This window comes from Anthonomus grandis, chromosome 1 (assembly GCF_022605725.1).
Source record: "Anthonomus grandis grandis chromosome 1, icAntGran1.3, whole genome shotgun sequence".
Lineage (NCBI taxonomy): Eukaryota > Metazoa > Arthropoda > Insecta > Coleoptera > Curculionidae > Anthonomus > Anthonomus grandis.
In genome coordinates, this window is record NC_065546.1 from 13,636,545 (window position 1) to 13,653,569 (window position 17,025).

General features: G+C 32.2%; 1 protein-coding gene across 1 annotated transcript in view; it reads left to right on the forward strand.

Moving 5' to 3' along the window:
* The window catches only part of LOC126739390 (sialin), a 75,815-nt gene that overhangs the window by 2,941 nt on the left and 55,849 nt on the right, over nucleotides 1-17,025 (forward strand). The window contains exons 2-4 of the mRNA XM_050445055.1: nucleotides 1,504-1,730; nucleotides 4,355-4,535; nucleotides 4,939-5,138. Of these exons, the coding sequence (XP_050301012.1) occupies nucleotides 1,504-1,730; nucleotides 4,355-4,535; nucleotides 4,939-5,138 (608 nt within the window). The remainder of the gene's footprint in view (nucleotides 1-1,503; nucleotides 1,731-4,354; nucleotides 4,536-4,938; nucleotides 5,139-17,025) is intronic.

Consider the following 17,025-nt stretch of genomic DNA (forward strand, 5'->3'; position numbering starts at 1 on the left):
TGCCCCTTATGAAATGGCCCGCATAAAGTCCGGATCTAAATCCGATAGAAAACTTATGGGATCATTTAGATAGGAAAATCAGACAAAAATATTAAGATAAATTTAGAAACCAGGATGATTTGTTCACAGCTCTTCAAGAGGAGTGGAATTCCATTTCAGCAGATTATATTGACAGCCTAATGAACTCTATGCGAAGTCGGTGTGTTGAAGTTATAAAAAATAAGGGTTTTGCTACACATTATTAGTCTTTGTATGTACATACAACTAATTATTACATTGTGTATAAAAAATAAATAAAAATAGTGTTTCTCCACTTTTGTCCCCTGTAAAAACAAGAATAAAATATATTAGTTGTCACTTGTTTTTTTTTTTAATTTTTTATTGAGGTACTGAAGACTAGAAACAAAATTATATTTTAAAAAAAAAGTTAATGATCAAATACACTAATATAAAAATAAATACAAAAGATACTTTGTTTCTCCACTTTTGTCCGGTAGTGTATGTATATGAAATAAGGAAATAATCGCCGACACTTATTTGTCAATTTGATCCAATGATTTTTTACCACTATATTAGACAACAAACAACTTTCTTACTGTTCAGCTAAATATGCTTAAAAATGTAATATGAATGTCATTTTCGAAAATGAAAATTGCATTAGTACGCTCGTTTATTCTAAGAAAAGAGACTAAAGTGTTTGAACTATTAACATCCTACTATACTGCAGAAATTGATTCCCACATCACATAATGGCAAATACCTATTCTGGAAAAAAATTAATTTAAATTTAAAAAGTTATTTATGTTATTCAGCTATGTTCGCTCCTTAATATTGTATTAAATATTGCATGTATGAATTATAGCAGATTCCATGACATAGATATTAGCAAATGAATTCGTATTTCGTATGCACATTCTTAGGTTCTCTATTATTCCAATATACTAAAAACTGAAAAAAAAAATCAACTGGTTCAATAAAATAACGTAAAAATCTAAAATCATGTGCCTTACCTAACTTACTACCTATAATGTTTTGCCGAAATTTGACACTTTGGCGTAGCTTCATGGGGGCAAAAGAATCTATATTATAAATATTATTAGTTAATAAGCGTAGAACCTGGATTTTTAAATAGTTGCTTATTTCAGATTTACTACGCAATAATTTGATTATTGTCTCTACGAATTTATTTCAATTTAATAAATAGTTGAACGTAAGCATAAGTAACTATTTTGTTTATTTTTTTTGTAAAAAGTTAAATTGTATTTAGTATATTGAAAAGCTAAATGTCTTATAAATGCAGAAAAAAATAAATTATTTAACTATGAACATAAGTACATATACATATAAAAAACTTGATACAGCCTCCAGATTTTTAAGTTAAAGTAGAACTTTTAACTCTAATTTTATATTACTTAAAATTTTATCTAGGTTATTACTTAGGTAAACATTAACTTTTCGTCGTGTATTTATATTAAATTTTTTTTTATGGTATTTGTTCCACAGATCCTAAAGAGTGTTGCTCAGCTAGAAACGTTCTTTGGTACTTAGTCTTCTTTGGGTTTGCTGTAAATTACATGATAAGGATTAACCTTAATATAGCAATAGTTGCTATGGTACAGGCCAAACCTAAGAATAATGTATCACTTACAAGTGAATGTCTAATGAAAAATCAGCTAGCAATAAATATGACTAGGTATAGGCGTGATGTGGATTTTTCGCCTAATCGTAATGTAAGTATTAACTCTATTTAATAATCATTAAGGTTGGTTTGTAAGGCTTAATTTAGGAATACTTTATTAAGTTAGAACCTGCTTCACTTTAAGAACTATGTTTTTCTTGTATATCACTAGTAACGGTATAATAATTATTGTACCGTATAATATACGTTAAAAAGTACTAAAATGTTAATAGAAATGCTTGTTGTGAATCCAAGATCGTGAGATTAGAATGAAACCTACAAGAAGTGAGTACTTTAATAATATTTCTATTAGACAGATAATCTTAATATCTTGCCTTAGCAAATCAAATTTAAAATCTTAGAAAATATAATAACATTTTATTTGTGGAGAAAAGTTTGTAAATCATAATATAATAAATAAGAAAAAACACAATGTTACAAGGTTTATCAAAATACTAAACGTATTAATTTAATTTTTTTAAATTTTCATGTTAGTCGTAATTTATTAAAATAAGATATCCAAATTCCGCACCTTGAATATCCATACTATTATTGCTTTAATATCTCTGAATATTAAACACTTTGATCTCAAACCAGAAACGTAAAACGGGTCAACAAGAATTTTTTTTGCGCATGTTTACTCAATATATTCTGATTTTATATATCTAAGCGTATTATTCTAAAAATGCAAATAAAAATTGAAAATATTTGCTTTTTAATTATCATGTAAGTCTTGGCGGAGGGTAATGCTTCTTGCATTGCTCTTGTCGACGACAGCAAGTATCTGCATAATGGAATAACGTGTTTCAATAAACTACTCTTTTATCTTAATCTTGATCTTAATAATTGTAGCTGACTTAGAGTCACTTAGAGTCAGCTACAATTATTAAGATCATCTATATTCATAGATTCCGAATTCGATCTTGAATAAAATACCATACCTTATCAACTTTAAAGATCTCAATGACTAAATAAAAGACCTAAATCTACCAAAAAGTAAAGCAGAGTTATTAGTATCCCACTTAAAACAATGGAATTTATTTAAGACTCATGTTCAAATATCTCTTTGTCAGAAAGTGAAAATGTGATTTGTGAGAAAGTCAAAAAGAAGATTGTTTTTGTCGTAAAAGATTTATTTAAAGAAATAAGTATTCTATGTGTTGCAACTGAGTAACGCCTTTCACAGCTTAACAAAAAGTCTAAAAGCTGTTCTAGACTTTGTCTAGCTAAGGAAAGGTATAGCACGTGTTGTTTGGCTCGGTTGCGCAGTAAATTTGTTTACGCCGCTGGCCGCTGCCAAAGCAAAGGTATCGATTGCCCCGATTTGCATATAAACAGTGCCGTTGCGTTAATTCTTATATTTGTGTTCTGTGCCTTTTAGTGTTTATGCCTTTTCTTAAAAAAAGGCGCGCTACTGTCGCTAATCGCGCGTTATTAGGGGACAAAACTTGGCGCAGCTTTGAAACAGATGGTGTACCTTTCCTTAGCTAGACAAACTCTACTACACAATTGGAACTTTTATCTATTCCACTGTCACATTTCGTACATCTCAAAAAAAGCTATGACAATATTAAAATGCTATTAACCGCAATTAAATATAAGGAATATAAATGGAAGTTATTGGAGACTTCAAGATGGTATGTTTTTTGGCTAGAATTCAAGGTGTATATACTAAATACTTCTGTTATTTTTGCTTGCGGGATATTACAAACCATTCCGCTAATTACGAGCAAAAACATTGGTGTGAAAGTATGTACTCAATGCGATGTCGGAAAATGCAATATTAAATGCGAAGAAATTGCTGATCCTTAAAACTATAATTATTAAGCAACCTGTAAAAGCTTTTAATCATATGTCTAAAGAATTTTGTTTCAAAGGTTTCAGAGGCAAAAATTAAAGCTTAAATCTTTACAAGCCCTTAAATTAAGAAAATATAGATTGTGATATTTTTCCGCAGTTACATGGTAATGAGGAAAAAAGAGCCTGGAATAGTTTTAAGGCAGTAGTTGGTGTTTTTCTTGAAAACAATTTTGAATTTTTCCATCAACCCATCAACAAATCAAAATAAAATATGGAATTAGAGAAACGCTACCTAGGCCAATTTAATAAAAACATGAGGGGAAAGTATTTCTACTAAAAATAACAGGAAACGTAAAACTGGTTATTTTCAATCATTTGGACTATATTTTAAAATTTCTAATATAAGACTAAATTATAAATTGATGTTTATATATCTTTTAATAAATTATCTTCATTTTTTTACACATAAAAGCAAATTCAGAACTATTGTTTTGTTCGTATTTTTATTTCTAGGTTTATAAGTAATTAAAATAACCCGTGCGCAAGAATGCCGTAGACCGGCAATAATTGGATAATCCGTCTAATTCTTTTTAAAATGAATATAAAAATGTATATAAATGTATATGAAAAGAATTTTTAATATAAAGCTTACATTCATATAAACTTATATTAATGAGTAACGAAATTCATGTTCTTTAAGTTTTATCTTTCCTTATGTTTTTATAGTATTTTATATAGTTATATATGAAATTTCATAGAGCCCAACATAAATAAATTAAAATTGCAGTAATATTCATCCTACTTGTACTGTGAAGACAATTTATCTTTGTAAAAATAAAGTTTCTTTAATTTGGACTTACTTAAGTCATTTTTTAGGTATCATTAAGTACTTTACCCATTTTGGCAAAAAATAACGATTCCACAAATGCATATACTACACTGTCCCCTAAAGAAAGCATGACGTTATTCCCTAAAACCTTGAGTATTGCCAATAAAAATATTCAACAAGAATTTAGTAATGAAGAAAGAGGATTTGCATGGGATGAAAAGATTCAAGGTAATAAAAAATATTATAGTATATTTTTCGAATAAAATAGATGTTATAATTATGTAAGATGTCCACTTTAATAACATCTTTCATTAAAAAAATCTAAAATTCTTGAATCTGTTCTCTAGTTTCTGTAAAATACATTTTGCAGAAACTAGTATTAATATGATTTTATATTAATTTTCTGACTATAATTCCTCGTAGCTAATCTGATCTAGTAATTAATGATTTCTTTCCTAATTATGAATTAGTTTAATTCTTTTTAATAAAATCTAAATAGATGACAAACCTAAATAGGAACTTAGTAAATTTGTCTTTAATAATTCATTACCAAAATTGCCAATTTCAAATTACAAATTTGAATTACAGTATGCTAATTGACTTTATTGTTCAATTTATATACATTTTTTAGGTTATATTCTTGGCAGCTTTTTCTGGCTTCACTGGACAACCCAAATACCAGGTGGACTTTTGGCAAGCAAATATGGTACTAAAAAAGTATTTGGCTTTTCAAACTTTGCTGGAGTTGTATTTTGTTTTTTTATTCCTTATTTTGCAAAATTTGGAGCTTATTCGTTAATGGCACTTCGACTTGTGCAAGGAATACTATGTGTAAGTAGGACTCTCTTATACTAACAATTATCTTGATATAAAATACCATACATATGACATTTATATTGTTTTAAAAAATGTTTTTTTTTTCAAATTAAGAACTTTATTACTTTGTAAAATTAAAAGAAATTAAACATTATTTCTCATATAACACATAGCAGCGGTAATCATTAAAATTATTTTATAAAACTTTGTTTTCTATTTTTTAAATTTTAAAACATTTGCTTATTTTAATGTATTTTTATAGAGCAAATTTCGAGAAAATTTTGATACATTTTGATACGTAATTACCAATATTTTAATATTATAGTAGGTTAAAACATAAATAAATAAGTAAAGTGTAAAAAAATATTATGTATAGACACGCGGTTTTTATAACAAGTAAACACAACTTTTAAAATGATTGATGAAAATCATTTAAAATGATTCATATTATCACGTTCTTTTATAGTATTAGGTAATCAATTGAAGCTACCTTTATAGAGTACGGAATTAGGCATTTAAATGATGTTACACTTAGGGCCGGTATTATAAATATTTTTCAAAAGTTAACTTTACCTTTAACCATGAAGTTACCCTTAACAATAAAATGTCAGTTTTATAAACGTCCCATTTCTTCTTCTTCGACTTTGAGACGTTATTAAAGCCAGGTGCTACTGTCAAAAGATTTTTCGTGTTTTTATTTTGGCTTGGCTTGGACGCAGATATACTTCTATAAAAATATACTTCTAGAAAGCAAGAACTATGAAAAATTTTAACATTTTATATGACACATTTTTACCGCTATTTATATGTCGAGTGATAGAAGCTTCTCAGCGTTAGGTTATATTTCAAATTATTGACAGAATATATGTCAAAAACCAGGATTTTAGTTAATTTTAACTGAAGTTAATTTTAACTGATACCCCATCCACCCGATAAAGTTATCTTTTACATTTTGATGTTAACTGTGACATGTGACGTTAATGAACAAGTTAACTTTCAGTTATCTGTCAAAATAATTTTATAATACCGGCCCTTAGAGGATAAAATAAAATCAGTGCAATTCCTAGAATAATAACACAGATTTACAAAATAAAAATTTTTGGGAGATTTTTTTGATTTGATCAGTGATTTTATATAAATTTGATACACTGATTTCAATCATGTGATCCATTTTCATGCATCAGATAAGATGTTTTTGCAAATCACAATAAATAAAAAAAAGAAGCGATAAAAAATAGAAATACATTTATTAATTTAAGAAAAATATCAGTTATGCTTAAAATATAACGTAATTTTAATGCTTAACTTAATAAAATCTTCGCCTTTATGTTAGAAACCTGCGTTTTGTACAATTTCTACTGTGAATTTTATGCGGAATACACGTTGTAGCATTCAGCAGTAGTCTGCTATCATCGAAACACTCCATCTACCCTGGTAACGTTTTTCCATCTCTTTAATATCTTGGTGGAAACGTTCTTCTTGTTCTCTGCTAACTGCCCCAAGATTTCCCGCAAAGTGGTATAGATGTGCGAATAGAAAGTGTACCTTCAAACTCATGTTGCAGCTTAACACACGAAAATGTTCCAACATTTTTCTGACTATGTTCTTGTAGTCTGGATCCTTGTTATATCCCAAGAACTTGTCAATACCTTTGTTTAAATGACTACCAGGCTTCCTTTTAAAAAGATGTTATAGAATTTTGAAAGTCTAGGGAAATTTTGCACAAATATACTTAAAACAGTTTCCGTTTTTGTCGAGAGCTTCAACAAACTGTTTCAAAAAACCAAATTTTATATGCAGAGGGGGCAATAAAATATCTTTGTAGTCAAGTAAGGTATTGTACTTTATATTTTTGCTTTCCAGCGTAAGGTTTTCTCTTGTAGGCCCCTCCTTTTGAGTCCAGTGTTTATCTCGTGCTCGGCTGTCCCATTAACAAATGAAGCATAAATGTTTAGTATATCCTGACTGCTGCCGAAGAAGCATACTTCATATGAGGACTTTCAAATCTCCAGAAAGCATCCAGTTATGTTCTCGTAATTTTTTTTAGGAGAAGTTTCAAATTTTCGTAATTTTCTTTCAGGTTAACAGAATTAGCAACAGGAACAGAGGATAGCATATTACCATTGTGCCACAAAACACCTTTTGGACTTCTTTTATTGGAGTCAATAAAAAGTCGCCATTCTTCCTTTTCGTAAGAGGTAGCTTCTAAGTTTATAACTACTTCAGGTATATTGTTACAATATACGAAGGATCCTTCTTGAACAAAATATGGGAACAAAATATAAGATTAAGGTCTCTTATTAAATCATTTAATTCCATTTGATTAAATAGTTCTGGCCTTCTTTCGGTTTCAGAAGTGAAGTCGACGTCAGTAAAGTCAAACTACAGACTGCTCCGAATAAGATGATTTTCAATTTCCTTAGGTGAAATAGGTATGGTACATCAGGACCATGAGGATTAGGCCTAATAGCGGAATTTAGATTGGTGTATAAAATGTGCTTTTTATTTTTTCCATTAAAATCTTTTAAATCGAAGGAACAGAAGTAGCAATCATGTGTATGGTTTTTTGGCTCACGCCACACCATAGGAACTCCGAAACTCAATGACTTTTTTTTTTGTACCCTTTGTCCAATTCCTTAAAGCTTCTACACAAACCCTACATACAATGTGTGGTGCCCAAGATTTTTCTTGATCTCCTAGTTTCACTCCAAAGTAGGCATAATACGCATTACGCACAAAGGAGGTTATGTTCTGTATATGTTTTGTAACCACAAAACTATTACAAATAGTCTGCTTTATTAACACGTTGAGTGCCGTATGAGACCAATATGGCTTCATAAAGCTTTGGTAGTATGTGGCCGCGTGAAACCACAGTGGTCTCATACTATCCATGTGTAATTTTTGCCGCGTGGTGTCCGGCTGACTTCACAAAGCGTATTTAAATGCATGGGATCTTTGAGTAGGCGGCCTTTGGATCCCGAAAATATGTTTGGCCAGTGAATAGTGAAGCCGACGTGGCACCATGGGACAATTGGGTCAGTAGTTACGATTTTTTAAATTTTGTTTTTATTTGTTCTCTTTTTTGGAAATAATACCATCTTAGAGATTCTTACAAATAAGCTTTATTGTTTCAAAAGCGAAATACAAAATATAAAAAAAATGAGAGGTAATATTTTTTAAGAAAAAAAACTTATTACATAAAAAAAAATTAAGTGGATTTTTTAACTTCATGAACTTCATAAAAACAATCTAGACAGTAAAATTTCTCACATGACGTACATCTGAAGTAACTTTGTGAGTTTTTGAAGCAGCGACTTTTCTTCCAAGCTCTTGGGTCATTTTACTGTAGCAAACTACACATCGACGTCTCTTACTTCGTCCTACATCTTCAAGGCAGTGTTGTTCTTTATTACCTTCATTACGTTCTAGTGTTGGGTTTTGCGAATCTAATTTTAACAAATCTTCGACAACTTCTTCTCTAAACGTTGGTATTGACATTTTATTTTGGGTAATTTCTTGGTAAGAAACAATCGCATTTACTAATGCTGTACCAGTTAAAATTTCAATAGCTAGCTTTCTATACCATTTCAGACTCTTTCTTAGGCTGCCGTTGTAGGATTTCATCTGGTCGGAGATATCAATGTACGCTTTATATTTATCATACTCGACAATAATTTTAGGCCTCTTTACATCTTTTCCTCTTCTTTTGACGTCCACCATTTCACTTCCGTGTCTAGTGCTCAGTGCAAGTACATCTCACCGATCTCTCCACTTTTGAATTATTACTCCTTGTCTACATTCTTCAGCCATGATTTCTCCTACCTGTAACTTCTTTTGTGTGACATTTTTTAGGTTGAATTTTCGATTTGCCCTCAACGTTCCTAAAAGATGAGTTTTGCGATTCAAAAGAGCCAAAGCCAAGCTTACTGACGTATAATAGTTATCGGTGCATAAAGTTCTTCCTTTATCTAAGAGATTATCCATTAAATCTAGAACAATTTTGGTTGGTACACTAATATTTTCATCTTTTGATTTTCCACAATATACTTTGAAATCGTAAGTATAACCACCACTAAGGCATAGTTTAAAAAGTTTGATACCAAACTTGTGTTTTTTGTTGCTAATATATTGTAAAAAGGACAATCGCCCTCAGAATGGCACAAGGGTTTCATCGATGCAGACATATTCGGAGGACACAATGACTCGCTGGAAAATTTCACGGATTTCTTTTAGTAAGGGATTTAGCTTTCGCAACCTATCTTCGGTTATAACCGCATTGTTGCTAAAATGTAGCATTTTCAGAAGAAGTTGAAACCTATTCCTTGAAATTATTTCTGGCAAAAGGTTTTTGTAGATTTTCTTTTTCCTCCAGTAAGACTGTTGTGTTGGAAATGGACATAAACCCATCCATATCACTACACCAAGAAACTTTTCAATTTCTTCGTGATTTGTTGGTTTCCATGTATGCGCACGTGCCTTTGGATAAGCATTTTTTTGAAACTGGGAAGCATAAAAATTAGTTTCAGTTACCTACAAAATATTGCGTAACATAATACAAATAAAAACTCAATTCAAAAATACTTACAATAAGTTCCAAAATGTCATCAGTAACAAACATGTTATAAAATTCATACGGCGTTTTTTCATAGTTATTGTATATGACTGGAACAAATCCCGAGTGATTTTCTGTAAACTTGATTGGTTTCAAAAACTGGCCAGTCGCTGGTACCCAATTTATATCCGTAATTTGGCCACTTCCAGGTGAATCATTTTCTTCTTCATCGGAGTCAATTGGAGGCAATGATCGTATAATATTTTCTATGGCCTCACTAATTGAGTCAATTTGTGGGCTTGTACCCTCACGAGATGTACAGGGATCAATTTGTGTTGTCGTGGCCCCACGAGGGGAATCAACTTGTATTTTTTTCGTTTGGCGCTTTATTTTTCTGGAAGACGAATCCATTTCACTATCATCTGATTTCTCAGAGGAACTTGATAGTTGATATTCATCGGAAGATGCATCATTTTGAAAGGCATCATCTTCTTCATCTGACAACATTTCCTGCCATAAGGCATTTAGGCGCTTTTGCTCTTCTTCGTACGACATTAGTAGTTACTACACGTGAAACAAAAACCGCTATCCACTACAAATACTAAATTGAACTGAATAATTGGATTTTCTAACGATCCGTCGCACGCTTCTAAAGGCCAGTATAGCGGACCAAACACGTTTTACGTGTACGCATATCTTTTGATTACATTCCATTCAATATTGTTTGGGCTACAGCATGTCACGTTCCTTGTTGGCATGCGGTAGGGATACGGACATAACCTACCGTAGTGATGCATTGGATTTATGCGGCCACCTGAACCTTTGAATTAATTCCAGGCCTCGTGAGACCAATGTGTCACCATGAAAATAAATCCAAAAAGTACAAACTTTTAAATAAAAAAACATTATTTTTAAAATTATATTTTAACTATTATGTAATTGTAAGCACTATTACATATAAAAAATGTAACGGCCTCCGGGACCATTTTTTTTTTAATGGCGGCACTCAACATCTTAACATAGTGTCTCCTTTCCATGACTCAAAAAAAACACAACGATTACAAAGCACGGCAAAACACTCACTCGGTTTTTGTTCAGTTACGGCTGCAAGAGCGGACTCACGGTTTTACGACAGTAAACAAATATTACAATGTTGCCACAATTCAGTATTTTAATTAAAGATTTTTGAAACATTGGTTCTTGTCATATTTATGCTAAAAAACTTTTTCCAGTATTTTATATATACTATTTTCTTATAAAATAAGGAATTTTATTAAGATATCAGTTTGTAAAAAATGAGGATGTGATAGGACAAAATTAAGGTCAGTTTCGAATTTAGGAGGTAAAAATTAGTTAAGAACAGATGTTGATTCAAGAATATCAATTTTACTGTAGTAATTACCTGTGTAATCATGGGCTTTTCGAAACAGCACTATGTAGGTAAAATTTGGCTCAATTTAGCCATTATTAATGTTGACTGATTCTATCTAGAAAAAAAAATTATTAAATTGTTGTGCTATTTTTGTGTCGTCAGACTCAAGGCAGAGAGGTCTTGAGATCATAAACGTAATAACTATACTCTATTTCAGAAGCGTATAGAGGAATAAACTGGGGAATTCCGTTCTGTTTGGCTACATTTCGTGGTAGTTCATGGCGCAGATACTTATAATATTTATAAATTTAATTTTCACGGATTAAATGCCTTTATTTTGAAAGAGATTAAATACTAATTAAATACTTTTAATCCTTTTGTATAGGTACCTATCTTTTAACGCTTTGTAACATGCAAAAATGGGGTCAGGTAATATATACAGACTATAAATACTTTTAAATCATATTTTAAACGTTAGTAGTCACTGCTACGCTGTAGTGTAATCACAATATTATTATCCCAATATTTAAAAAATGGAGGTATTCAGTCCAACGAAAGGATGTACTAAAAATTCTCCACTATCGCTGAGTGAAAAAGTTATTATTTTAAATGTACATGATTGCATAAAACACGATTACCCTAGTTTTACTGTGCAAGAAATTGTTGAAAAATGTTCTCGAATGAGTGGAATTGGAAAGTCCACCATTTTCAAATTGTTGCGGGAAAGAAAAGTAGCAGGTCAAGTGGAATCTCCCAAGCAAAAGCCAGGACGACCTACAAAAGTCCTTGATGAAAATGCTAAATGTATAATTCGAAGAAAAGTTCACTCTTTTTATTTTAAAAAGAAAATACCCACCCTAGACAAAATTTTAATGGAGCTTGGCCGAGATGACAGTATTCCGTTGATAAGTAGAAAACTTTTATGGAAAACTTTAAAAAATATGGATTTTGCCTGGGAAAAGCATAACCGCAAAGCACTTTTACTGGAGAGCGACGAAATTGTTTGTTGGAGACGACAATACTTGAGAAGTATCAAGCAGTACCGCAGGGAGCAAAAGAAAGTTTTTTATCTTGATGAGACGTAGATTAACGAAGGTTATATAGTCCAAAAAATGTGGCAAGACAAAAATATAACCAGTGCTCGCCAAGCTTTCATAGAAGGCCTGTCTACGGGTATTAAAGTACCTTCGGGAAAAGGAAAAAGACTTATAATCACACATATTGGAAGCGAAGAGGGATTTTTAAAAGAAGGTCTGCTAACCTTTGAGTCGACTCGCACAGGAGATTACCATGAAGACATGAACTCAGACGTTCTCGAGGACAATTTTGGTGAAATGATAAAATTTCTTCCGGCTAATTCGGTGGTGGTTATGGATAACGCAAGCTATCATTCACGGCGAATAGAGAAGACGCCAACTTCAAGTTGGAGAAAGCAAGAAATTATCGATTGGCTGACTGCAAAAGGTATTGCGTTTGAAGCAAATTTGATAAAAAAAGAACTGCTGGCAATAGCAAACTTACACAAAACTCGTTTCATGAAATACGCCGTGGAAGATATAGCCGAAAAATATAATATAACTGTACTGCGCTTACCGCCATATCATTGCGAACTAAATCCTATAAAACTGATATGGGCGCAGGTAAAAGGATTTGTAGCAAGACAAAATACGACTTTTAAAATGAAAGATGTTAAGCTACTGTTTGATCAAGCCATTACGGAAGCGACACCAGAGAATTGGCGAAAAAAAGTCCAGCATGTAATTAAGCAAGAGGACAAAATGTGGGATCTTGACAACCTCATCGATCAGACAGTCGATCCTTTAATTATAATGTCAAGAGGTGATGACAGTTCGTCAGATGACGAAGAAGACTACAATCTATTATAATTTAAAATTGTTATACACTGTTCAAAAAGTGCCAGATCCAAAAGTGACATTTTCAACTGTTTTACTCTACATATTATGTTCAATAAATTTGTGAAAAAAATATATTATTCCATTGAAACAAAAGTAACTTTCTAAAATAAAATAGCATTTAAGTACATTAATTATAAGGTAAAAAACAAGTCCCAGTTGCACGCCTTTGGCGAACCGTTTTCAATGTTTATCAGTGGGTAACAATGGGCAAAACTCATAAATTGACCCAAAACCGGGTGGCACTACCTGCAATCAACGAAAAGAAAGAATTTTACATTGAAACTAATACCCAACTAAGGTAGTGGCATAAAATATTGGTGGATCACCAGGTACCACTTTTGCATACCTAATGAGGTTTTATTACTCTACACACTTCTGAAATAGAGTATAGTACTATTAAAATTGCTCGCCTGATCTAGGTAGCTAAAGAAAGACTAAATAAAGGCAGCATCGTGTTTCTGTGGAACGCAATAAAGAACACAAATACTTACCCCACAAAGACCAAGGGCGATAACCAAATAAAATTTTCAATTCATTGCACTTTTTTAATTTATACTAAATAATATTTTGTATCAAATCAACTACTTCTCCAGTTCTATTATTATCTGTTGTATACTTTTCTAGTTTAAACCTCAAAATATTAGGTTCACGGAGTTCAGAGAAATACGATATTAGGTTGATAGTCTTTTAATAAAGTAATTATACGATCCTTATTGTTCAAAAAGCATTGACAGTTTAAATAGATAATGCTTGAGGTGTCCAAAATAATTAAATATAATTGCTATTCAATAAATATTTCTTTGCAACCCGCAATCCTTTTATATACCTCATATTTATTAATATCTTACACAGTATGCTAAACATCTAAATTATGACCATACTTTTCAGTTAATAATTACTTGTCGCTAACCTAGATAGTCTTTTACGAATTATTTTAAATTATTTATAATTAAAGAATTAAAAATTATTAAAGTATAAAAATTATAAAATTAATAATTATTAAGGTATTATTTTCATATTCTTGACAGCCATCGAGGTATCCCTTTCATAGATATTCTAATGGATTATATTCAGGTATATTATATAAAAGTTCTCAGTAAATAAATCTAAAATTGTGTAAAATTTTTCTTAAAAAAATACTGCTTTTCTCCATTTTGGTTTTTTTAGATTTGTACTTTCTTTCAGATATACTTTTCCATTATAGTAAATGCAAACTTGACTTGTTTACATGAATGAGTGTAACTCTATGTAGACCTAATTAAATAGGATAAGTAAACTTTAATGTCATGGAGAGCCCGAACACTTAAATGAAAACCGTTATTTAAGAAAATTATGCTTTCCTCGAAATTTTAATACTGACATTAAGTAAAAAACAACAGTTGCAAAAAAAATTTACATTTATATCTAAAAGCATTTTAGTTTTTTAAAACAATTAAGCGTATGCAAAAAGCCTATGATAATAATAGACAGGGCACTTAAAAATATTTTTTTCTTTATTTGTCATCTTTTTAATTTTAAGAGAAGATATTTAGTACTAATCAAAATATTTTTTTATATATTTGTAAGATTTAATTTATTTTCACCCAGAAAAACACACTATTTTCAATAAACTGGTATATTAATTAACAAATTTAACAAAATATGCTGGCATCAAACTGATCGCGGTCCGACTGACTATACATTTTTATAAAACAACCGAATTTGCAGCGTCGGCATACCGGGTCGGCATACCGACATACCAGGAAATCGTAGATAAGAACCGTGTTGTGCTAACACGGCCTTCCTGACACTGGGGCGTCCTCGAACCGTCGTCATTGTTGGTCTGCTTCACCACAGTCAGGCTGCACCACATACCAAAATAATTACGTTATGCATAGGGGACCTTTAAATCAAACCTGCTAAACAGGGAACTTTCAAAATTATGCCTGCTACACAGGGAACTTTCAAAATTATCCCTGCTAAACAGGGAACTTTCAAAATTATGCCTGCTATATAGGGAACTTTTAAAATTATGCCTGCTAAACAGAGAACTTTCAAAATTATGCCTGCTATACAGGGAACTTTTAAAATTATGCCTGCTACACAGGGAACTTTCAAAATTATGCCTGCTAAACAGGGAACTTTCAAAATTATACCTGCTATACAGGGAACTTTCAAAATTATTATGCCTGCTAAATAGGGAACTTTTTAAAATCAAGCCTGCTAAACAAGGAACTTTCACCAAACATTACAAACCTCTTCAGGCCAATGTCTCAGTTGCTCCTGTGCTGCCACCGTTGTTCTACGCTGCCCATTTGTTCGCTTTAAGACATATCGCTCATTTTCTAAACAATGAATCACCTGAAAGGGACCCTGAACCTTAGGCTTCAATTTGCCACCGCCCGCCAATTGACTGCAATTGACTGTCTTGCACGGCTACCAAATCACCTACAGAGTACAACACTGCTTTAGCCCGCTTACTGTTAAAATAATCAGCTGCTCGTTTGGTGGCGATTTCTAAACGCTTAGTTACCTTTTCTCGGGCATTATCAGCATCGATGACATCAGACTAACTTGTGATCGGTACACTTTTTAACAGCTGATCGGCGGCTTTTAGAATTGTTTTTATTGAAAAACTAATTCGCTCGTCCAGTCCTGACACATCAATAAAATTTTCATTAAAATCACGAATACTCAGTACACGATTAATGCACAGAGGGTCATGAATTATATCAACTTTACTATCACTAATTTCTATTTTGATTCCTGGTCGCTGAAGTACATCTAAACCTATGAGGGCGTCAACATCACCTCCAGGGATAGATCCATCAGGAACCACGACAAAATCCACTTCAATAGTCATTTTTGGGGTGTACATAACCGTGAAACAACAACCAATAGGTACCATGACACTGTTTCCCATTCCAGTCAGATATTGACAGATGGGGTTAATTTTTAACTTTAAAGTTTTCGCCACTCCCTCGTGTATAACAGAGACATCAGCGGCAGTATCCACTAAATAAGATACGAAAATATTTTTATTCTCATTTGACACTGTTGCCAATGGAATTGACCGGATAAAACGACTGTTTTGTGTCAGTAACACTCGCTTTGAAAATACGTGTTTGCGATAACAGTCTGCTTCAATGTGGCCCATCTTTTTATAGTAATCACATGTTTTGCCGGCAGTTTGGCATTTTGGCTCACTTTCTGTGTGCATTATATTTCTTGACAATCCAGACATATCATTTTGACCTTTTGAAAATTTTTCACAGTCAATTTGTTTATGTCCGTATCGATAACATTTACGACACTGCCCTTTAAAACCATCCTCAGCTTGAAAATGTCCACGTTTTTGCGAATGATCACTAATAGAATGGCGATATGGTCTACGTACGTTTAGACCTTCACATATTTCGCGTGCATCACATAATATAGCTAAAAGTTTTAACAGATCTGCTTCACAATCTGGTGCTTGCACACAAATTCTGTTTGGAACTTCCATATTCCGAATATCAAATTCAACGAGACTTAGCACAATATTCTAAGGAAAGTTGGGAAAAAATCGCTTAATCGACGCGAGTTTCGCGTTGCCGTATTCTACTAACGACAAAAAATCGGAACTCATAATAGAAAGGCAAACGCGTACCCTGGTAGCTGGTGTACCTTGTTCTGGGAACGCAATTTCAAAATCATGGCGAAATGACGCCCAATGTCGCACAAGAGGTTTCCAGTGTTTATAGAAACGAGATACACGGGCCCGAAGAGCATCCCCAGCTTTAGCACAATCAAAGTGTCTGATATCCCAAGTTCTGTTTTTATTCGGGTGACATCATCCATCCTCTCATTAATGCTGAAAGGAGAGTCATCTGGGTCGAAACTCGATAAACGTATTTGTGCTGATGTAGCAGTATGATGAACCTTCGATATTACAACAGATGGTGCTTGTGCTTGAGTAGTTGGAACTTGCATAATATTTGTACAGACGCCGCTAGTGGACGCCTGGGCGTTGGCTGCCATCGTAGACAAAACTTCCATCATTCGGTTTTTAATTTTTGCATTAGATTTTTGCTGCAACTCGAG